This window comes from Loxodonta africana, chromosome 18, assembly GCF_030014295.1.
Source record: "Loxodonta africana isolate mLoxAfr1 chromosome 18, mLoxAfr1.hap2, whole genome shotgun sequence".
NCBI classification, from domain to species: Eukaryota; Metazoa; Chordata; class Mammalia; order Proboscidea; family Elephantidae; genus Loxodonta; species Loxodonta africana.
In genome coordinates this window covers 56,451,255-56,475,971 of record NC_087359.1, presented here as the reverse complement: position 1 = coordinate 56,475,971, position 24,717 = coordinate 56,451,255, and the positions used below count along the sequence as shown (strand labels likewise).

Here is a 24,717-nt window from a genome sequence, read left to right as displayed (position 1 = left end):
TTCATGTTGTCAAGTGTATCAGTAGTTCATTCTTTTTTTTTTTTGGCGAGTAGTATTTCACTATATGGATATACCACATTTTGTCTATACATTAATCTGTTGATAGACATTTGGTTTGTTTCCAATTTTAAGCTATTATGAATAAAGCTGTTAGGAGCATTCATGTATAAGTTTTTGTCTGAATATATATTTTTATTTCTGTTGGGTAAATATCTAGAAGTCAGAGTAGACGTCTTTGAAAATGTTAGTTCTGAAGAGAAGAAACGGTGGTCACTAGAGACACGTGAACATCAAATCAGGATTTTTTTAAGTTAACGAGAGAGACTTGATCATGTTTAAAAGTCACAGAGAAGGACTGAGGAGTTGAATACATGAGAGAAAGAATGATTGATGGCTTCAAGCTTTGTGGGAAGGTTACATGGGCTGAGTTCCAAAATTATTTTTGGGGAAATTAGTCTTTATGGTCAACACCCATGGAAGCAGCAGTCAAGAAATCAAATGACGTATTACATTAGGCAAGTCTGCTCCAAAAGACCTCTTTAAAGTTGTAAAAAAAAAAAAAAAGCAAAGATGTTACTTTGATGACGAAGGTGCGTCTGATCCAAGCCATGGTCTTTTCAATCGCCTCATATACACGTGAAAGCTGGACAATGAAAAAAGGAAGACAGAAGGATTAATGCATTCAAATTGTGTTGTTGGCAAAGAATATCAAATATACCTTGAACTGCCAGAAGAACGAACAAATAGTCTTAGAAGAAACAACCAAAATGCTCCTTAGAAGCAAGAATGTCGAGACCTCAGCTCCTTACTTTGGACCCATCATCAGGAATGATCAATCTCTAGAAAAGGTCATTATGTCTGGTAAAGTAGAAGGTCAGCAAAAACGAGGGAAACCCTCAATGAGATGGACTCAAACATACCAATGATCATGAAGGTGGCACAGGACTGGGCAGCATTTTGTTCTGTTATACATAAGGTCACCATGAGTCAGAGCTGAGTTGACAGAACCTACAACAACAACAACAAGTCTTTATTGGACAAAGTGCAGCTTCTCTATCTTAAGAGGAAAGAAAGAAGGACAGAATGGTGAAGTAATAGATTTGTGTATTTTTGTGTAAGAAAGTTGAGGAAATTCCCATCTGATAGCCTTTTCTCTGTAATGTAAGATTTGAGGTCATCTGTTATAGGTGAGGAGGTAGGAGTGGGCAAGGTCTGCAGTTTGAAAAAAATGAAGGAGGTTTGAAATAGTCTTGAGAGTAGAAGAGTGAGTTGAACAGAAAAATGCAGGATTGTTGACAGTGTTGAGGGTCCATTTGAACTGATACTGAACCAATGTGCCCAGTTGTCTTTAGCTGCTCTTGTGCATGTGCAAAGAAATTAGAATGTTGATGATTTTTGACAGGCAAGTGCCACAAAAAGCAAATCAAGATAGTTAAGTAGATTGTCAAGAGTGTTATTTAATGATGGAGTATAGAATCTAAGCTGAGTAAGGAGGGAAGTTAATAAAGGAAAGTGTTGATGGATACAAGAAAATAGAGATATTAGTGGATTAGCAGTCCTAAGGAGGTTGAAGACCTTGGCAGTGGAAAAATTATATATCAGCCTTTGTAGCCTGTTTTACTTTCTTAGTAGCTTGAATTCCATACTTTAAAAAAAGTAATAAAACATTGTAATACTCATGTTGCTGAATGCCAACCTGAAATGGGGAACGTTCTGCTTGGTTGCACTGTTACCTGTGTTTACTTTACCTAGCAGAATTGTTTTAAGAAATAAATTTGCTAATTTTGAACTATTGTAACTCTTAAATTATGATTTATGTTTATAATTCTTAGAATTGTTCTTAGGTTCCTAAATCTGTGTACCATGAAAGATTTTATTTATTTATTTTTATTGTGCTTTAAGTGAAAGTTTATAATTCAAGTCAGTTTCTCATACAAAAACTTATATACACATTGTTATATGACCCTAGTTGTTCTCCCTACAATGTGACAGCAGACTCTTTCTCTCCAACCTCTATGTCCCGTGTCTATTCAATCAACTCCTGTCCCCCTCTGCCTTCTCATCTCACCTCTACAGACAGGAGCTGCCCACAGTCTCATGTGTCTACTTCAGCGAAGAAGCACACTCCTCACCAGTATCATTTTATGTCTTATCAAAAAAAACCAAACCAAACACAGTGCCGCTGAGTCGATTCCGACTCATAGTGACCGTATAGGACAGAGTAGAGCTGCCCCATAGAGTTTCCAAGGAGCGCCTGGCGGATTCGAACTGCCAACCCTTTGGTTAAGAGCCATAGTACTTAACCACTACACCACCAGCATTTCCTTATATCTTATAGTCCAGTTTAATCTTTGTCTGAAGAGTTGGCTTTGGGAATGGTTTTAGTTTGGGGCTAACAGAGTCTAGGGGCCATGACCTCTGGGTTTCCTCCAGTCTCAGATCATTAAGTCTGGTCTTTTTACTAGAATTTGAGACCTCCATCCTACTTTTCTCCTGTTCCATCAGGGATTCTTTGTTGTGTTTCCTGTCAGGGCAGTCATTGGTGGTAGCCAGGTACCATCTAGTTCTTCTGGTCTCAGGCTGATGGAATCTCTGGTTTATGTTTCCCTTTCCTTCTTCTGGGTTCATATTTTCCTTGTGTCTTTGGTGTTTTTCATTCTCCTTTGCTCCAGGTGGGTTGAGACCAATTGATGCATCTTAGATGGCAGCTTGCTAGCTTTTAAGACCCCAGATGCCACTCACCAAAGTGGGGTACAGAACATTTTCTTAATATACTTCGTTATGCTAATTGACCTAGATGTCCCCTGAAACCACAGGTCCCAACCCCCACCCCAGCTACTCTGTGCCTCGAAGTGGTTGGTTGTGCTCAGGAAACTTCTTAGATTTTGGATTAGTCCAGTTGTGCTGACTTCCCCTGAGTTGTATGTTATCCTTCCCTTTACCTAAAATAATTCTCGTCTACTATATAATTCGTGAATACCCCTCTCCTTCCCTCCCTCCCCACTCTTGTTACCATCAAAGAATGTTTTCTTCTGCGTTTAAACCTTTTCTTGAGTTTTTATAATAGTGGTCTTATATATGTCCTTTTTTTTTTTTTTTACTTAACTTTTATTGAGCTTCAAGTGAACGTTTACAAATCAAGTCAGACTGTCACATATATGTTTATATACACCTTATTCCGTACTCCCACTTGCTGTCCCCCTAATGAGTCAGCCCTTCCAGTCTCTCCTTTTGTGACAATTTTGCCAGCTTCCAACTCTCTCTATCCTCCCATCCCCCCTCCAGACAGGAGATGCCAACACAGTCTCAAGTGTCCACCTGATATAATTAGCTCACTCTTCATCAGCATCTCTCTCCTACCCACTGTCCAGTCCCTTTCATGTCTGATGAGTTGTCTTTGGGAATGGTTCCTGTTCTGGGCCAACAGAAGGTTTGGGGACCATGACCGCCGGGATTCCTCTCGTCTCAGTCAGGCCATTAAGTATGGTCTTTTTGTGAGAATTTGGGGTCTGCATCCCACTGGTCTCCTGCTCCCTCAGGGGTTCTCTGTTGTGCTCCCTGTCAGGGCAGTCATCGATTGTGGCCGGGCACCAACTAGTTCTTCTGTTCTCAGGATGATGTAGGTCTCTGGTTCATGTGGCCCTTTCTGTCTCTTGGGCTCTTAGTTATCGTGTGACCTTGGTGTTCTTCATTCTCCTTTGATCCAGGTGGGTTGAGACCAATTGATGCATCTTAGATGGCCACTTGTTAGCATTTAAGACCCCAGATGCCACATTTCAAAGTGGGATGCAGAATGTTTTCATAATAGAATTATTTTGCCAGTTGACTTAGAAGTCCCCTTAAACCATGGTCCCCAAACCCCTGCCCTTGCTCCGCTGACCTTTGAAGCATTCATTTTATCCCGGAAACTTCTTTGCTTTTGGTCCAGTCCAGTTGAGCTGACCTTCCATTTATTGAGTATTGTCCTTCCCTTCACCTAAAGCAGTTCTTATCTACTAATTAATCACTAAAAACCCTCTCCCACCCTCCCTCCCTCCCCCCTCGTAACCACAAAAGTACGTGTTCTTCTCAGTTTATACTATTTCTCAAGATCTTATAATAGTGGTCTTATACAATATTTGTCCTTTTGCCTCTGACTAATTTCGCTCAGCATAATACCTTCCAGGTTCCTCCATGTTATGAAATGTTTCACAGATTCGTCACTGTTCTTTATCGATGCGTAGTATTCCATTGTGTGAATATACCACAATTTATTTAACCATTCGTCCATTGATGGACACCTTGGTTGCTTCCAGCTTTTTGCTATTGTAAACAGAGCTGCAATAAACATGGGTGTGCATATATCTGTTTGTGTGAAGGCTCTTGTTTCTCTAGGGTATATTCCGAGGAGTGGGATTTCTGGGTTGTATGGTAGTTCTATTTCTAACTGTTTAAGATAACGCCAGATAGATTTCCAAAATGGTTGTACCATTTTACATTCCCACCAGCAGTGTATAAGAGTTCCAATCTCTTCGCAGCCTCTCCAACATTTATTATTTTGTGTTTTTTGGATTAATGCCAGCCTTGTTGGAGTGAGATGGAATCTCATCATAGTTTCAATTTGCATTTCTCTAATGGCTAATGATCGAGAGCATTTTCTCATGTGTCTGTTAGCTGCCTGAATATCTTCTTTAGTGAAGTGTGTTCATATCCTTTGCCCACTTCTTGATTGGGTTGTTTGTCTTTTTGTGGTTGAGTTTTGACAGAATCATATAGAATTTAGAGATCAGGCGCTGGTCAGAGATGTCATAGCTGAAAATTCTTTCCCAGTCTGTAGGTGGTCTTTTTACTCTTTTGGTGAAGTCTTTAGATGAGCATAGGTGTTTGATTTTTGGGAGCTCCCAGTTATCTGGTTTCTCTTCGTCATTTTTGGTAGTGTTTTGTATTCTGTTTATGCCTTGTATTAGGGCTCCTAAGGTTGTCCCCGTTTTTTCTTCCATGATCTTTATCGTTTTAGTCTTTATGTTTAGGTTTTCGATCCACTTGGAGTTAGTTTTTGTGCATGGTGTGAGGTATGAGTCCTGTTTCATTTTTTTGCAAATGGATATCCAGTTACGCCAGCACCATTTGTTAAAAAGACTCTTTTCCCCAATTAACTGACACTGGGCCTTTGTGAAATATCAGCTGCTCATATGTGGATGGATTTAATATATGTCCTTTTTGTGACTAATTTCACTCAGCATAATGCCCTCCAGATTCCTGCACATTATGAGATGTTTCACAAATTCATTGTTGTTCTTTATCATTGCATAGTATTCCATTGTGTGAGTATACCATAATTTGTTTATTCATTCATCCATTAATGGACACCTTAGTTGTTTACATCTTTTTGCTATTGTAAACAGTGCCACAGTGAACATGGGTGTGCATATATCTATTCGTGTGAAGGTTCTTATTTTTCTAGGATATATGCCAAGGAGTGGGATTGCTGGATCGTATGGTACTTCTATTTCTAGCTTTTTAAGGTAGTGCCAAATCGATTTCCAAAGTGGTTGTACCATTTTATATTCCCACCAGCAGTGTGTAACTGTTCCAGTCTCTCCACAGCCTTTCCAACATTTATTAGTTTGTGTTTTTTGGATTAATGCCAGCCTTGTTGGGGTGAGATGGTATCTCATTGTAGTTTTGATTTGCATTTCTCTAATGGCTAATGATCCTGAGTATTTCCTCATGTATCTGTTATCTGCCTGAATGTCTTCTTTGGTGAAGTACCTATTCATATCCTTTGCCCAGTTTTGAACTGGGTTGTCTTTTTGTTGAGGTTTTGCAGTATCTTGTAGATTTTAGAGATTAGACGCTGATAGGATTTGTCGTAGCCAAAAATTTTTTCCCAGTCTGTAGGTTGTCTTTTTACTCTTTTGGTGAAGTCTTTGGATGAGCATAAGTATTTGATTTTTAGGAGCTCCCAGTTATCTAGTTTGTCTTCTGGTGTTTTTGCATTGTTAGTAATACTTCGTATACTGTTTATGCCATGTATAAGGATTCCTAGCATTGTCCCTATTTTTTTATTCCATAATCTTTATCATTTTAGATTTTATATTTAGGTCTTTGATCCATTTTCACTTAGTTTTTGTGCATGGTGTGAGGTATGGGTCTTGTTTCATTTTTTTTGCAAATGGATATCCAGTTATGCCAGCGCCACTTGTTAAAGAGACTGTCCTTTCCCCATTTAACAGACTTTGGGCCTTTGTTAAATATCAGCTGCTCATATGTGGATGGATTTATGTCTGGATTCTCAGTTCTGTTCCATTGGTCTATGTATCTGTTGTACCAATACCAGCCTGTTTTGACTACTTTGGCGGTATAGTAGTTTCTAAAATCAGGTAGTGTGAGGCCTCCTACTTTGTCCTTCGTTTTAGTAATGCTTTACTTACCCAGGGCCTCTTCCCTTTGCATATGAAGTTTGTGATTTGTTTTTCCATCTCATTAAGAAATGCCATTGGAATTTGGATCAGAATTGCATTGCATCTGTAGATCATTTTGGGTAGAATGGACATTTTCACAATGTTGAGTCTTCGTATCCTTGACCAAGGTATGTTTTCCCAGTTATGTAGGTCTCTTTTAGTTTCTTTATTTTGATGAGCAGGTTTGTTAACTTTCTTTGTGGTTACCTTGAAATTTACCCTTACCTTCCTAGGTTTGAACCAGTGTATTATTACTCGGTATTGCCTTGCCTTCCTCTCCATTAGAAAGTTCTATACCTATACCGTTTCTTCCCTCTTTTATTGTTCTGACACTGTTGTCAATTACAGATTGACCTCACAGGTTCCTTGTTGCAACTGTTTTCTTTTTGGATAGTCCTTGCGAGTTCATTTCCTAGGTGGGTATCTGGCTGGTACAATCTTGCCTCCTAGATTCAGGCTGTGGTCTGCTGTTGTTTGTTCTCAGACTGAAGGACTTACTCCCTTTAATAATTCTTGTAAGTTTGGTTTGGTTTTTACATATTCCCTTAATTTCCATGTTTCTGGAAATGTCTTAATTTCACCATCATACTTGAATAAAAGGTTTGCAGGATATATTATTCTTGGTTGGTGATTTGTTTCTTTCAAGGCTTTATATACGTTATCCCATTACCTTCTTGCCTGCACGGTTTCTGCCGAATAATCAGAGCTTAGTCTTATTGTTTGTCCTCGATGTGTAACTTTATGTTTTTCTCGAGCTGCTGTATCAGTTAAGATTTTGTGGTTCTTATCTTTTGTTTTATTTATGTGGTGGGTTACATTGATTGTTTTTCTAATGTTGAACCATTCCTGCATACCTGGTATGAATCCCACAGGGTCATGGTCAATTATTTTTTTGATATGTTGTTGAATTTTATTGGCTAGAATTTTGTTGAGGATTTTCTCGTCTAAGTTGATGAGGGATATTGTTCTGTAATTTTCTTTTTTTATGGTGTCTTTACCTGGGTTTGGTTTTTTACCTGGCTTTGGTATCAGGGTTATGCTGGCCCCATAGAATGAGTTTGGGAGTATTCCATCCTTTTCTATGCTCTGAAATACCTTTAGTAGTAGTGGTTTAACTCTTCTCTGAAAGTTTGGTAGAATTCTCCAGTGAAGCCATCAGGGCCAGGGCTTTTTTGGGGGGGAGGGAGGAGTTTTTTAATTGCCTTTCCATGAAAGATTTTTAAAAAATAAATTTTTTTTTTTTAATTTTATGTTTCCAAAATACTGCAAAGAACTCCCGTATTTTCTCCACCCAGATTGCCCAGTTTTTCCTTATCTTTCATGCCCTTGACCATTTTTATTAAAAATGCAGACCTTACATTGCTAGAGGATGACCCTCTATTTCCTCACAACCAGACTCAGGTCTTCCAGTCTTGTCAGGATTCCCACGGAAACCATACTCTGCTCTTCTAAGTGCATCATCACATAAGGAGGCCCATGTTGACCCACCCCACCACTGGTGATGTTAACTGTGATCACCTGGACATGTTGATATCTGCCTGATTTCTCCACGGTAAATTTACCTTTTCCCTTTTAATATAGAGCAGTGTTTTGTGGGAAGGTATTCTGAGATAACACTAATGTCCTGTTCATCATCAAACCTTCAGTTATTAGCCTTAACAGTGAAGACCTACCACCTGAATTGACCACTTTTCCTCCAGTGGTTGCCAAATGGTGATTCTCTATTGCAGTCACTCCTTCTATATTCATTAGTTAGCTGCTCTAAGAGAGGGTTTTCACTTCTTTCATTTGCTACTGATTCATTTACTTATCTTAGTATAGACTCATGGATTTCTGTTTTATTCAGTGAATTGTAGTCTGTTACTATGATTATTTATTTTGATGCTCAAATTATTTTTACTTTGGGCAGTGGGAGCCCCTCAGGTTGACTTCTAGATCCCTTTGTCATATCCCCATCATTCACTGAACATTTCCTTGCTTTCTGGAACAGTAAGGTAGTTCAAGTTCACCTTGTACTTGCCCTGCCCTGTGCTGGAATCAGCTATTTCTCTTATGAGCCCTTTTAGTGGAGGATGGTTCCTTTTAGTGGAGAATGGTATTTAGGAACCAGGATCTAGTAGCTCATTGCTCCTGAAGTATCATTGCTTCTAGGCTTTCTCAGCAGATAAAGCTGGGAAATGTATGTATGTATATGCACACGCACACACACACACATCTTAAACTATTTCTCTATCTATGTGTGATATGTTTTGAAGCCATGAGTTCATACCTATACTTCCAGTTTCAGTCCAGCAACTCAGGATCCTTTCTAGCTTTTCCTTTCCTCACTTTCTCTATCAGGGAGAAACTTGACTGCCATTATGTTTAATTTGTTCAGTCAGTTTGCTTATTTGCTCAATGTGACAGTCTCTCAAGATTTTTTTTTAACCGTTATACCTCACCATCTGCTCTGGTAAATTGTACCTATCTCCTTAAAGTTTACTTTCTGCTATATGTTCATACAGATTTAGCTACAACTTTATTTACCCACCCTTCCTCCTTCCCTCCTATTAACAGTAGGAAAACGCCTTCTCTTTTCTAAAATGAATCCTTTCAATCTGGCCTTGGATTTCATTTCTCCCAAATAAGAAAGAAGAACAGAAATCATAGTTTTTGTAGCTGCTTTAATTACCAACTGAAATTTCTGTCTGTAGAGAATATTACAATTCTCACACTGATATGGTAGGCTATACCCTCTACCACTCCAACTCCCCACCCTCCCCCTGCGTCCCCTTCCCCCTTTCTCCCACCTGCCACTGTAGTCAAGATTCCTATGATTGGCAGTCGGATGATAAGCCAGATAAAACCGTGTCAGGTGGAAGTAGCATATCAATAATAAGGGCTCTAATTTCCTTGCTTTATATTAGAAACAATATTATAGTAGAGAGTCTTATATTAAATATTTTTTAAATGTGGCACTTACTTTAAAAAACTGAAAAGCAGAAAAGATAAGAGCAAAAAAACTCAGCTACCACCTAAAGGTAGCCACAGTTAACATTTTGATGGATGACCTTCCAGTCTTTTTTTCTATATATATCTATTTTTATGTAATTTCTTAATACTGACAGACTTATGTTTGTGATAAGCAAGAAGAATTTGGCCAGCTAACATTCAGGAAATTGACTGGATTTTTCCCAATTAAAATGTATTTTCTTGATAGTATATTCCTTTAAGTATTTTGTGACCTTAGCTTCCCTTTTTCAAATCATTTCTTAAAAGTCAAGATACATCTGAAAGATCTCAGAACTGTGACGTGCAGTTTAAAGCAAAGCGTGAATTTCTAATGAGTGGTTTGCCAGATTTGTTGAAACGACAGATTGCAAAGAAATCGGCTGCTCTGGATGCATACAATGCAGCGAGTACCAGTTTCCCGAGAGTTGTTCATATTCAACAAAAAGATGATGGTGAGCTTGTTTATTGCTTTTGAATATTTATTCTTCAAATGTTAGAGGTAATATGAAACTACATGAGTTGGTGGTTAAAGAGAAGGCTAAGGTTGAAATATAATGGTGCTTTTAGTGGGAATTTCAAGTGTATGTTTCATCCTCTTCTTCAACCTAGGACTCATTTTACTGGTGGATGGGTAATGAGACCAAAGGAATCCTTACCCTTTCTTCCAGAGATAACAGGAAAACGTGGGGGACCAGAGGGGCACTGTGTTCTAAAAGGAAGTGGTTCCTTTCTGAAATCAGAACCCATCACCGAGCACAGAGGAGCTCTAGTCCTTGATCTGTCTACTGTTAAGTGGTCACAGGAAGTCTGTTTGCCTTCCTTTCAGAAGAGCTTTTGCTGTTTAGTACCATATAATGTTTTCTGGAATACACAGGCAACAAGTTAGCAGTGTTTCGTTGCTCGCGTTCAGTCCTTTCTCACATGCCCTGTCTTAGTCGTCTAGCGCTGTTGTAAGAGAAATACTGGAAGTGGATAGCTTTAAGAAGGAGAAATTTATTCTCACAGTCTAGAAAAAAAAAAAATGATTTTTTAGGAGGTTAGAAGTCCAGATTCAGGGGGTCAGCTCCAGAGGAAATCTTTTTCTTTCCGCTCTGGAGGAAGGTCATTGTCATCAGTCTTCCCCTGGAATAGGATTTTCTCCACGCAGGGACCCTGGGTCCAAAGCATTCGCTGTGCTCCTGGCACTGATTTCTTGGTGGTATGAGGTCCGCCCTCTCTGCTTGCTTCCCTTTCCTTTTATCTCTTTTAAGATATAAGGTGGTGCAGGCCACGCTCCAGGGAACTCCCTTTACATTGGATCAGGAATGTGACCTTAGTAAGGGTGTTACAATCCTACCCTAATCCTCTTTAACATAAAATTACAATCACAAAATGGAGGACAACCACACAATACTGGGAATCATGGCCCAGCCAAGTTGACACATATTTTGGGGGGACACAATTCAATCCATGACATGCATCCTGTGCAAGAGTGGGCTGTTTGCACAAGTCTCCTGTACAGTGGTATTAGCCTGATCATAATCTAGTTCTGTTTGGATCCAAATAATATAGCAGCCGCAGTCTTAGTTATAGCATATCATCACTGATAATGTACGAAGCCTGTATCTTTAATTGGTCATGGCTCCTACCTAGAGCTATTCTTGTCAGTACAGAAACCGTTATATTCGCCTCAGCTGGCTTTGCGGTTTGGTTCAGTACACTCCCTCTGGCCATGAAATTCTGTACTGTTCTCTGTTCTTTTCCTTTTGAGTTTTGTTCAGCAAATCTTCCTAGTAGTCTCTTCTGTTTTATTTCCCATTCAGCTAATGGCCGTTCAGTTGATTAATCCTTTCTTGCTGTCTCTACTAGCCCAGTTTTATATACCATTTTCTAATAGTATATTCAACTACAGAAATTAGTCATGCTTTTCTTCCAGAAAATTGATAAGCCCGTTTTCATAGGAGTGTCACTGTAAAACTTAGCATATCTACTTACATATGAGCAGATGATGGAAGCACAGAGGGGACTTTTTTTTAGTGCCTTTAGAGTTATTGAACGCTTGCTATCGTCTGTAACTCTGCTGAGCACTTCACGTACATGCCTAGTTTAATCCCGTAACAACTCCAGGCGGTTGAGTATTTTAATTGTCACCCCCACTTTACAGATGAGGAAACGAAGGTTTCGAATCTTGTTCATGATTACACAGGCAGTAAGTGGCAGAGACCGGATTTGAATCCAGGTCCACCTGACTTCAAAGTTCAAACTTTAACCAGGGTGCTATCTGCCCCTAAAATTTTTACCTTGAATATCAAGGTTGAACTAAAAAGAAAAGAAAATTTGCTAATATTTGCTTACTTTTAACAACTGGGAGAGAGGACTAGGTAATTTTTATTAATTGTATTTATTGAAAGTGAGGATTTTGTTCCCTGTGTTGTCATTTGGCTTTTGGTACTTTTCTGAATTTATGTAATTGTTGTCAGGTCCTTTAATGTTTACATATTTAACATTCACTAAATGGAGAGTATGTAAATGAAGTTAAGATAAATTTTCTGTTTTCCTTTAGGGTGCCGTTTGTGGCATTTGACACTACCCTCTTGTCCTCTCTTAACTAAATTTAAAGAACCAAATACTAAAGTAATAAATGTCTCAAAGCGTGCTATTGCCCTTGGTGAATTTTCAACATTGAATTCAAATTCAAAAAGCAACAATTCTGCTGTTGTGGTAAGTATTAGAGAGCTTAACCATCGTAGTAGTGTTTCTTTCACAGAAAAAGAAAATGGGTACCTACTATTATAGTCTAGAGTTCATTTTTCCAAGTCTAATTTAAGAATAAATACAAATTACAGTATATATAGCTTTTAAATATCCATAGAGCTTTAAAAACATTTTAAGAATTAATGGTTGCCAGTTTCAGAGGAATATTATATATCACATTTATGGTCAGCATTGTAATCTAATGTGTAAAGTACAATAAGCTGAAAGAGAGAACAACAAAAATATGAATTCAGTCCTTCAAAAGCTGTGCAAATACAGCTTTGCTATCAAGGTTGTATTTACTGACTAAAGCTACTCCTACATTAGTAATGACTTATAATAGCAAGTGGCTGGTTGTATTGTAACTAACATTAATAGACGATCTGGGCCTTTTATTAAGTATTTTATCTGTATTGCAGTTTATGGGAACAAGGAAAGATTTTACTGAAAAAGTAAGGAACCTTTTGCTGGAGGAGATTAGGTGGTCAAATCCTGAATTTTCTTTGAAAAATTATTTCCCTTTGCTTCTGAGAAAACGAACTGAGCACCTGGTACTTACTGAATGTCTTGGTAACCAAGGTTAGTGGTGATTATTATTGTTTATGTTAACATTTCAGTTTTGGAAACATTAAGACTTAGCCATTGATTCTTGGAAGTAGTTGCCACGAACAGAACGTTGCTTACAGCTGGCAGGGAGAATCGTACAACTAAAATAAAAGCATCTTGTGCCATTCAGTGCTGGCTTCTGCTAGCTTCCAGAGATGCCAACCCAAACACAGCTTTAATTATATTAAAATATTAATAATTCATTTAAGGAAAGCCCTGGATGAGATAATTATAACTTTAACTTGTACAAAAAACAGCCTAAATAACATTGCCAGCTTGATTTCAGTATGTCACATTTGATTGTTGGCTTTATATTTTATACTGGATGTTTTGAAATGATACTAAGATTGTTGTTACCGTTGAGTCAATTCCATCCTAGGAGGGCTCCATGTTTGCAAAGTAGAAGTGCTCCATAGGGTTTTCAGTGCCGTGACTTTTCAAAGCAGGTTGCCAGGCCTGTCTTCTGAGGCCCTCTGGGTGGTTTAGAACCGCCAGCCTTTCAGCTGGTAGTCAAGTGCTTAACCATTTGCTTTATCCAGGGATTCTAATATTAAGATTATACGAAAAAACCAAATCCATTGCCATCAAAGTCGATTCTGACTCATAGTGACCCTATAGGACAGAGTAGAACTGCCCCACAGGGCTTCCAAGGCTGTAATTTTTACAGAGGCAGACTACCACATCTTTCTCCCGCAGAGTGGCCTGTGGCTTTGAACTGCCGAACATTTGGTTAGCAACTGAGCGATTTAACCACTGCACCATTTTATTAAGATTCTAGGGTATTAAAATTGTTTTTTGTTGATTAGTAAGTACATGCCTATCTGTAATTCTCAAAATAGAAAACCCACAACTAGAACCCGATGTTAATCAAAAAGAAACCAAAAGGAAACGAGTGGAAACTGAAAATTATAAGTCTAAAAGAAAGAAACCAAATGAATATTCAGAAAGTCCAAAAAAGACAAATGGGAAACTTGAAGAACTTGAGAGAAGAAACAACTCCTCTGGGATAAAGTTAGATTCTTCCAAAGGTATATTTTCTAAAACATCCAGGAAGAAACAGACCGTTTTAAGTATAACATGTAAAGTGGAAACAGAAGGAGCAGAAGATTTTGATATTCTAATAATAGATGATGACAAAGAATCTACACCAGCAGTATCTTCTATTCCTGGTAAGTTAGATTTTCTCCCTTTGGACCTAAAATTCTTCTATTTTTTAACCTCTCATTTTTTCCTCTCTCTTTTAATATATATATGGTCATTGCAATATTCTAACAATATGTGTGTAACATAAGATATAAAAGCCTTGCTAGTCAGAGATAAGCACAGTTAACAGATAGGTATTTAGTCTTTGATTTTTCTCTGTTTCTATAAATATGTATACACTTTTTAAACCTGGGTACATACTATACATATTATGCCACACCCTGTTTTACTTAACTCTGACATGTTTCTATTTAGTTTGTATACCTTTTCTGAAGTTTTCGCATTGAATTAATTCACCCATTTATGTAGCTTTTTCATATGTGTTGACATTTAGTAACGCAAATCTCCTATCATTATGTATTTTATTGTGGCAAAATACATATAACAAAACTTGCCATTTGAAGCATTTCTAAGTGTACAACACAATGGAATTTATCACATTCACAATATTTTGCAATCATAATTGTGTCCAAAATTTTTCATCACCCCAAATAGCACTCTGTACCCATTAAACAATAACTCTTCACTCCCCCATTTCCCTAGCCCTGGGTAACCTCTAACGTGCTTTCTTTCTGTGAATTTGTCTGTTCTAGATATTTCACATAAGCGATGTGAGGTAGGGGGCCGACTCCATTCTTTTGCATGTGGAAACCTTCTTGTCTCAGTACCATTTGTAAAAGAGACTGTTCTTTCCTCATTAAGTAGTCTTGGCATCCTTGTTGAAATCAATTAGCCATAGATGTATGGGTTTATTTCAGGACTCTCAATTCCATTTTGTTGTCCATATTTCTATCCTTATGCGATACCATTTTGATTACTGTAGCTTTGTAGTAAATTTTGAGATCAGGAAGTGTGAGTCCTCCAACTCATGCTTTTTCAGGAATTTTTGGCTATTCAGAGCCACTTGCAATTCCATATAAATTTGAGGATTGGCTTTTCCATTTCTGAAAAAAAGGCTGTTGGAATTTCGATAGGAATTGCATTGAATCTGTAGGTTGCTCTGGGTAGTATTGACATCTTGATGATATTAGTCTTCAAATCTATAAACGCACGATGTCTTTCCATTTATTTAGGTCATCTTTAATTTCTTTTAGCAGCGTTTTGTAGTTTTCAGTCCATAAGCCTTTTACATCCTTATTTAATCATTTAAAAAAAAAAAAAAACTATTTTCATGCTTTACTCTACTAAATGAGCGGGTACGCTTGCCCACCTCCCGAAATCCTGTTGGGATTTTGATTTTGCGTTAGCTTGTAGATTCATTTGGAGTGGACTGGCAGCTTCACAATATCCAGTCTTCGCAGTGTGGAGGGTAGCATGTCCCTCCATTTACCCAGCTTAACTTCGTAGGATGATTTAATCAGTTTTCTTGTCAGTGGTCAAAAGTAAGCTCCACTAAAGGTTATGCGCCTTTGCTCTTTAGACTATTTTTTCTTATGCTACAAATTATTTTTCATGTTTCTTATTTCTTGAGTGGTTATTAAACATTTAAATGTTTGCTTTTAAACCTCACTTTCATGCCCCTTTATGGTGGTTAGTTTTTTTAAGAGGGATGTATTTTGGTGTGAAGGATTTTAAATGTAAAGTTTTTAATTTGCTTGGCGTTTTGTTGATATAAATATTCATACAAATACCTGTGGTTATATTGTAATAATATTATAAATATAAATTATGAATATATGTTTATGTCAAGGAAAGAGTATCTTAATACATATTTTTTGCTTTAGATTCTGGAATTGAAGACATGCTTTGGACGGAAAAGTATCAACCTCAGAATTCCAGTGAACTCATAGGCAATGAGCCAGCCATAAAAAAGTTACATAGGTTTGTAAAATTTGTAAAGGAATTGAGAAATAGTTTATGGAAGTAGCTTTACTATTTGGTTTTTTTATTTTCATTAAAATTTAAAAATTATGAAGCATTACATTATGTGGTAAAATCTTCTTTAAAAACACAGAAGGATTCTAAGTGAATAGAGGCAACCGCTATTAAAAGTTTCCCACAAAACCTTCTATAAGAAATTTTATGCTTGTTTTAGCTTCTTCCTTCTTGACAAATGGGGTCATGTCAGTACTAATAAGAGTCCACAGTCCCCCGTCTACAATTCCCAAATACAAAAAGTTCTGAAAACTGGAAGTTTAAAGTTTGTTAGGGTCTTTACCTATCCCACTTCGTAGGAATTCATATATTTTTTAAAACAGAACCATTAAGTGATTTTGGAGGTGCCGCCCCGGACCCCAGTGTGGGTATATGCAATATGTGGTATGTGTGCCTTTCTAATACCTGAAAAAGTCTGAATTTTAAAGCTCAACCTGGCTTCTCGTTAGCTGCTGTAGAGTCAGCTCTGACTCACGACCTCATGGGTGTCAGGGTAGAGCTGTGCTGTGTAGCGTTGTCAGTGGCTGATTTTCCAGAAGTAGGTTGCCACGTTTTTCTTCTAGGGCATCTCTGGGTGGGCTTGAACCTCCAACCTTTTGATGAGCAGTCGAGTGTATTAACCGTTGGCACCACCCAGGGACTCCTTTCTAATACAAGTGTTCAATGATTTATCTTTTCCCCTACTGATGTACTTCTAGGTTTTCCTTTTAGGAGCTAATATGAACAATGGTGCAGTAAATATCTTTGTACTTATAATCTTATATTTAGGCAAAAATTACTTCATTTTAAAATATTCACGCCCATGGAAAAATATTTTATTTAGTTGATTCAGAAGCACTGTGTAGAGCTTAAAAACTAGTGATAGGCCATAACTTCCAACAGCAATAATTTTGATACATAGCCTAAGAGATATTTATGTTCCGTGAATTGTTTTTATTAACACACATTTTCTTATGACAGTTGGCTGAAAGACTGGAAAAGAAGAGCTGAGGTAGAAGAAAGACAGAATTTGAAGGGAAGAAAGGATGAGAAACAGGAAGGTATTTTGAGTCATTTTTCCTCCATTTCACCAAATATTTTCAGAATTAGATTAGCGATGAAGTTCTATAAACTTTCCTAATTGGTATTTCATATTTTGTTTTCTGGTTTTTGTAAATAAAATTGCCATCATTTATTGGCAAGAAGTTTGTGTGATTTGATTTTGTGAGGTAGAATTATCATTTTATGTGCATTTGAATAATTTTTCAGATCCATCGGACAACATAGATTTTAAAGAAAGTTCAGATGATGAAGAGAGTCGTCTTTGCAATACTGTTCTCATAACAGGGCCAACTGGAGTGGGGAAAACTGCTGCTGTGTACGCCTGTGCTCAGGAGCTTGGATTTAAGGTTAGTAATAGCTACGGTGGAGAGTATTCATGAATTAAAATAAAACATAAACCATTCTCCCTTTTTTCAAATATTGTTCTTTTAGATATTTGAAGTGAATGCCTCTTCCCAGCGCAGTGGTAGACAAATTTTATCTCAACTAAAGGAAGCCACTCAGTCCCATCAAGTAGATAAGCAAGGTGTGAACTCACAAAAACCTTGTTTTTTTAATAACTACAACATAGGCAAGTCACCAAGTAAGTAAACTATTTTCCTAAGCTATAACTTTTTGGGGAAAAAAAGTCTAATAAAAAAATTGTAATTATCAGTATTTTGCCATTCATATTTTATCTTCTACACATACCCTTTTTTTTTTTTCTATTTTAAAATAACTCTCAAGACCATCATACCGTTTTACCCATAAATACTTCAATATTTATCTCTAACTGCTAAGGACTTTTCTAAAAACGTAACTACAATATCATTATCAGACCTAACAAAATTAACTCTATCCCTTAATATCATCTAATATTCAGTCTGATTTCAGTTTTCTCTTATTTCAAATGGCTTATTCAAATCAAGATCCAAACAAGATCTGTGTTTTATATTTGATTCATGTTTCTTAAGTTTCTTTTTATCTTTGTAAAAATTCTCTTACCCTTTCTTTTCATGTCATTTATTTGTTGAAGAACCTGGGTCATCTGTCATAGAATTTCTCACATCCTGCCTTTGGCTAATGGTGTCCTCAGGGTATTTAACATATTCCAGCTTCTTCGAATACCTTTTTTGATTGAATGTCAAATACTTTCTTTAGATAATTTTTTTATTAGATGTCAGACTTTGTGAAATTTACCTTGTTGGGTCCTGTATGTCTCTGTATTTCTGTAATTGCTTTTGAGCTTTGTTCTGGGATCACACTGGAAACAGTGTGCTCTTTTCAGGTATTGCTTTTAAGCTGTGGTAGGCAAGACTAGAGCAGTATTTAGTCTAGACCGAATTTTGTGCCAGTACTGAGGAAAACCCTTCCGACTACTCTATCCAGTGCCCGTGAATGATGAAGCTTTTCGCTCTGACTGGTGGGAAGAATATTCCCAGCTATCTGTAAGCCCCAGAAATTGTTTCTTCTAATTCTTTGCTGATCAGTATTTAGTTGAAGACTTGGCGGAGACCCTCTTGCAGATTTTCAGAGCTCTCTCCGTGCAACCCTCTTCTTTTCTGTGCTCTGTTTGTGAATTCTAGCAGACTTGGTCTCCACAGACTCCTAGTTTCGTCTCCTCAACTCAGGGAGACCTCCAGCCTCCAGCCTCCTCCTATGTTCCCCCTCCCCATTGTGGCCTGGAAACTCAAGGCAATAAGCTGGGGTGTCCTAGGGTCCACTTTGTTAGTTTCTTGTCTGTCAGGGATCCCTGTCCTTTTTGTATGATGTCCAAAGTCTAAAATAGCATTGTTTCACGTATTATGTTGAGGTTGTGTTTTGGTTTTTTTGTTATTTCAGATGGGAGGATAAATCCAGTCCTAGTTACTGTATCTTGGCCAGAAGCAAAATCCATTTTTTGTGTGTGTATATGTGGTTTTCATATTGTCCCATTTAATTGGCTCATGTCCTTTGGATATAGCCCCAGTAGTTGTTAATATTTTCTTCCTGGTGTGTCAAGATGTCCCAGACCCATCTTATTCATTTCTTGCCTCAGATCTGCAGTTAATGATTTCTCTAACGAACTGATTCTTTTGGTGGAAAATTCTTTAAATAGAATATTTCAGTAAAATTTAACCAGGTACTTACTATCTCAAAGTAAAATTTGGCATGTCTTTTCTAAAACCAGTCTTTTGACTGGTGCCAGTCACCGATTAAACAATTCTTGGTCTATGTCAGTAGGACGAAATAGAGATTTTTTTCATAAATTGAAATTCATCAAATATAAAGAAATACCTTTTGTATTAAGATTATGTCCCTTTTACTTTGTGGTGTTGAAATGTCCTGTTTTTATGAAATGATGGTTATATCTATTATAACTTTTTCAAAAGGTATTCTTTTATCAAAATAGACAACCCTGCATCATTTCCCAAATATGTTTTTAGAGATTCTAATGCTCTAGCAAGTCTAAGAACCAAAAGAAAAGTAAAAGGCTTTTGTAATTTGCACAGTGTCACCCTAATGTATGCACACCCACTCCTCAAATATTGACATGGGTAGGTTCCAAAGACCAGGTCGTTATGCGAAAACCGGCATTGTGTGAACGTGGGAGATGATCACGAAATGGAAGATGACTAAATCATTACATCATTACATAACTGCCAAATTACATCATTACGTTACTGCCAAAACCACTGAGGCCATGGCCCAGCCACATTGACATATAACCTTAACCATCATAGCCAGCATTATTCTTGCCTCAAACCTTGGCATTTATTACTGCTGGACATATGTCATTAATGCGCAAAACAGTTGGATAATAGGTTTTTTACTATTGTCGTAAATGCAAAATGTTGGATAACAAGATAGTTGATAAATGAGGAGTAAATGTATTGAGTATGACTTGCCTTTTACCTTCAATAAATTGACAGTTAAGATAATAAATACACTTGAAACTAGGAAAAATAAGCACTGATTTATATGCTACTGAGTATACGTTTTACAGATTTCAGAAAAGGGTTAAAGTTTTCAAAGAAGGCAGCATGGGGTTGGGACTTGCTTTGGGCATTCAAAAATATTTTGAGTTGATAGTGGTTGTCTCTGGGAAGTGGAGTACAGAAATGAGTAGATTAAGGGGTTACAGTTTTTCATTCTATGTCTCTTATTTTAAAATAATAAGAATTACATATATTACTTTGATAAAAATACATATTAGAATAAAATGTTTTGCACTTCAGGAAGATGCAAAAGTAAAGGCAATACGGAGTTACAGACGAGATCAGTGGGAACAGAGGCACAGGGATGAAAATTTTTCAGTAAACCTGTTGAGCACCTGTAATATCCAAGAGTTATGATAGAATCTATGGGAATGGGAGATACAGAAAAAGATTAGGACACAATCATGGAATTGTATACATAGGGTGGTATGTGAGGAAGATCCTTTTCTGAGGCCATATGATAATAATAAGACATTAGGACTGAATCAGGGACTGCGGGAAAAGAAAGGCATATGCCCTGGAATGAAGACCATGGGGCTTCTGGAGGGTAGAGATCAGCCATTTGTTTTTCAACTTTGTATCCATTCTCCATAGTATCTCTTGAAAAACATTTATTTGCAATGTCAATTTACTGTGCTGCTAAGTTGAATAACTAAGTTCTGTAACGTGCTCAGTCTGCACTGTTACTGATTTTCCTTCATCCTCTCTTGACCTCAGGCAGAGAAAGTCAATGGAAGGACTGTCAACATTATTTGCTTCAAGAACATGCATTGCTTTGGAAAAGAATGTCTTTTCAAAACAAGTGGTTTTCCCTTCTGTACTGGTAGAATAAATACAGCAATATAGTAGTTATGTTAAGAGCATTTGAGTATAAGGATGACAGAAAATTTCTGTATCTTTAACTGGTAACAGTAGAAATGTAGAATGTGGATAGCTCTATTTTGATATCTGTTTAATTTTTTAAATATTTATCTTTAATTTGTTTTTGGCAGAAAAATTAAGCTCCCCTAGGAAAGTTGTTACATCACCAGGAAAAATTCCTCCGCCCTCGCCAAAAAGTAGTGGACCAAAGCGAGCACTCCCTCCTAAAACTTTGGCAAATTATTTTAAAGTGTCTTCTAAGCCAAAAAATAATGAAGAAATAGGAACACTTCAGGAAAATAATAAAGGTAAGACACTACGTTGACAGAATGAATTTGATATATTTTTTTATTTTGGTGACCCTGATATATAAAAATATGAATATATTTCATGAAGTCCTCTTGCTATTTATTAAACCTTAGCTACAGAGGAGTCCTGCTACTTTGTTTCAGTTTTGATAAGTGATTTCAGTTTGAGCTTAATCTGTAAAAATATCCAGTGTTCTATTAACAGTTGATTTTACCAAAAATATTAATATTCTGTTTATGTAGGAATCAAAAGTTCTTTTGAACAGAAACAAATTACTCAGCCTAAATCTGCAAATACAGTTAATTCAAACAAAGAATTTGGAGTGGAGGAATCCAACAGGAAAAATGCAACTTCTCTTATTCTTTTTGAGGAGGTAAGCTTATAGATATTTCATGATAAAGCTTATTTTAAAGATTACGAGTAATGTTTTCCTACAAAGGATTATAAAATAGTTAAGAAAGTCAGGAATATTTCTATTTGAAATTAAAACAACTGAAACTGACAACCGTAGAAGAATTTTTTTCAGGAAGAAGACAAATGCAATTTGAGTTTACTAATAGGGTCACTATGAGTCAGAATTGACTCGACGGCAATGGGTTAATTATTGTTCGGAAACCCTGGTGGCATAGTGGTTAAGTGCTATGGCTGCTAACCAAAAGGTCAGTAGTTCACATTCACCAGGCGCTCCTTGGAAACTCTATGGGACAGTTCTACTCTGTCCTATAGGGTCGCTGTGAGTCGGAATTGACTCAACAGCAGTGGGTAGGTTTTTATTATTGTTCAGTGATTATGTAAATTATTCTGGCCCATACCTATCCAGTTAAACACATTAAAACCCTTTGCCATCAAGTTGAATTCTGACTCTTAGCAACACTATAGGACAAAGTAGAACTGTCTCATAGGGTTTCCAAGGCTTTCTTTATGGAAGCAGACTGCCACATCTTTCTTCCGTGGAGTGGCTGGTGGGTTCAAACTGCCAACCTTTCAGTTAGCAGCCAAGTGCTTAACCGCTGCGCCCCCAGGGCTCCTTATATCCAGTTAAAGGTGGGTGCATTTCTTTGGTTTAATGTTTGATAGGTTATTAACTTTTTTTTATAGTGTTAGACATGGTGAGCTTTCAGCATGGGCTGAATTCACACTCACACTGTTCATTAATTTTGTCTCTAACGGACATGTTAGTGTATCTTCTATGTGTACGTAACTGATAGCCAGTAAGTCTGTTGTAACACAGTACGTTAATATTCTTACAAACGGTTTGTAGGTTGATGTAATTTTCGATGAAGATGCTGGGTTTTTGAATGCAATCAAAACATTCATGGCAACAACTAAAAGACCTGTAATCCTTACTACAAGTGGTAGGTAACAATGATTTTAATACAATTAGTTACTTTTTTTTTACTTTTAATTAATTTTAGTTACTTTTAATTAAAATATTTTGGAAAAATATTTCAATTAGAAATGTTCATTTGGAAGTCAGTAATTAAATTTTCTTTGCCCTTTTAAAATTAGGAGACTCCTAGATCATTTTTTAAACTAAAAATTCAAATTTGCATTCGATTTTCATCTTTGAGTACTTAAAAAGTTAATATATTATCTTGCTAGTATCAAAATGGTTTTAAAAATGAGTACTACTGTGGCTCACTGTGTTGGGCGTTAAGAGATTTAGGATGCTGAGAATGACCTAGAATGCAGATGGAGATTTATGGACTAGCCAATTTTCATAGATAACGTATCAGATTCTTCTCCTTGCTGTTTCCTCACACCTACAATTAGACCAAACCTTCTCTACTACTATGCCACCATTTGCAGTTTTGGTCAAAATTTTTTATGGAGCACAATCTTTCCATAGTTCCTTAATACTGAACTTCCTCCTTAGTTGTTGCTTTGCTCCTGTTAGCACTTCCATATGGATTGTTGCATGTATTCGCTAAAAGTAAACCATCATCAGCCTAATACAATTGGTCCACCTCCCCAAAAATTAGCATTCAGTGTTTAATTTTAAAAACCCATACAATTTAATTTTGTTCATTACAGAGATTATATTGTAATATTGTTCACTAAATATTTTTCATTACAAATATTCAATAGGATATCTCTGCTATGGGTTTCTATAGAAAAATGTGTTTGTAGTAGACTCTACTTACAAATTAATAGCCCATTTCACACTTAGTGATTGTACTTTAAAATAGTGATAAAAATCTTACTAATTATAAGTCTGGTGGTAGCTTATTTAAAAGATCAGAGTTATTATAGATTAAAGTAGAAAGTCAATTTTTTTTTTAAGTTTTTTTTTATTGTGCTTTTTTTTTTTGGTTTTAGGTGAAAGTTTACAGAGCAAATTAGTTTCTCATTAAACAACTAATATACATATTCTTTTGTGATATTGGTTACCAATCCTGCAATGTGACAGTACTCTCCCCTTCTCAACCTTGGATTTCCCATTTCCATTTGTCCAGCTTTCCTGTCCCTTCCTGCCTTCTCTTCCTTGCCCCTGGGCTGGTGTGCCCATTTAGTCTCATATACATGGTTGAGCTATGTGTATTATTGTTTGTTTTATGGGCCTGCCTAATATTTGGCTGAAGGTTGAACCTCAGGAGTGACGTCAGTACTGAGTTCAAAGGGTGTCCCGAGGTATCATGACCATTCTTGTCGAAGTCTTTTTGTGAACATCTACTTTCGTTTGAAAGTCAATTTCTTAAGTATTTATAATTTCCATGATACTGAATTTTCATTAACAATGAAATATAGAATATTCCCATAGAAAAAGTATAACTGGGAAAAGTGATTTCAGTGGTTTTAATGTAAAAAAAAAAAATGTTTTTTTTTTTTTCTATAGATCCAACATTTAGTTTAATGTTTGATGGATGCTTTGAAGAAATCAAATTTAATACACCTTCCCTAGTAAGTTCTGAATTTTGATGATCATAAGTTACGTATCACAATAATATAAAAGATAGTTTATTATGCTTTCAGTTATAATTTTAAAATGTAGCTACTAAGTGATATGTTAATATTTTTTACTTTGGGCAACTTTTTGATTATTATATTTTCTTTTTTGCTTTAAAAAAGATTTTTTTCAAAATCAAACTAAGTTTTTACTAGACTCCAATCAGTGTTCATTAGGGGTTTTCATAGTAACGTACTTTATTGAGGTAAAATTGACTTATAGATTAAGTGCACTAATCTTAAGTTAGTGCGTTATGTGCTAACGTATGTAAACACCCATGTAATCATCACCCAGGTGAAAATACGGTACATTTCCACCACCTCCAAAAGCTCCCTTGGGCCCCTTTTCAGTCAGCAAAGGCCCCCCACTGTTCCAATGTGTATCACATAGATTAGCTTCATCTGTTTCTGAAATTTCGTATAATAGGACACAGATATTATGTGCCCTTTTTTTGTGTGCCTGGCTTCTTTGATCCACATAGTGTTTTTTAGTTTTATCTATGCTTTTCTGTCAGTGGTTACCTAGGTTTGTAGGAAATAAGGAGAAATGGGGAGTGACTGCTTATCAGCATGGAGTTTCTTTTTTGGAATGGTGAAAATGTTCTGGAATTCGAGAGTGGTAATGGTTGCACAACTGTGAATATACTAAAACCATTGATATATGCACTTTAAGTTGGCAAAATGTATAGTATATAAATTTTATCTCAATACACCCATTATAAACCAAAAAGCAAAATCAAACTCGTTGCTGT

The 24,717-nt window shown here is 36.7% G+C and overlaps 1 protein-coding gene across 2 annotated transcripts in view; it reads left to right on the top strand.

Annotated features, from left to right (window-relative positions):
- Nucleotides 1-24,717, top strand: part of ATAD5 (ATPase family AAA domain containing 5) — a 52,869-nt gene that overhangs the window by 15,302 nt on the left and 12,850 nt on the right. The window contains exons 7-18 of one of the 2 annotated variants that reach the window (XM_010594210.3): nucleotides 9,702-9,886; nucleotides 11,977-12,134; nucleotides 12,587-12,746; nucleotides 13,613-13,942; nucleotides 15,701-15,797; nucleotides 16,812-16,891; nucleotides 17,100-17,239; nucleotides 17,325-17,475; nucleotides 20,842-21,018; nucleotides 21,262-21,392; nucleotides 22,281-22,374; nucleotides 23,856-23,920. In XM_010594210.3, the coding sequence (XP_010592512.2) occupies nucleotides 9,702-9,886; nucleotides 11,977-12,134; nucleotides 12,587-12,746; nucleotides 13,613-13,942; nucleotides 15,701-15,797; nucleotides 16,812-16,891; nucleotides 17,100-17,239; nucleotides 17,325-17,475; nucleotides 20,842-21,018; nucleotides 21,262-21,392; nucleotides 22,281-22,374; nucleotides 23,856-23,920 (1,768 nt within the window). The remainder of the gene's footprint in view (nucleotides 1-9,701; nucleotides 9,887-11,976; nucleotides 12,135-12,586; nucleotides 12,747-13,612; nucleotides 13,943-15,700; nucleotides 15,798-16,811; nucleotides 16,892-17,099; nucleotides 17,240-17,324; nucleotides 17,476-20,841; nucleotides 21,019-21,261; nucleotides 21,393-22,280; nucleotides 22,375-23,855; nucleotides 23,921-24,717) is intronic. The other variant, XM_064271429.1, reaches the window with a different exon arrangement.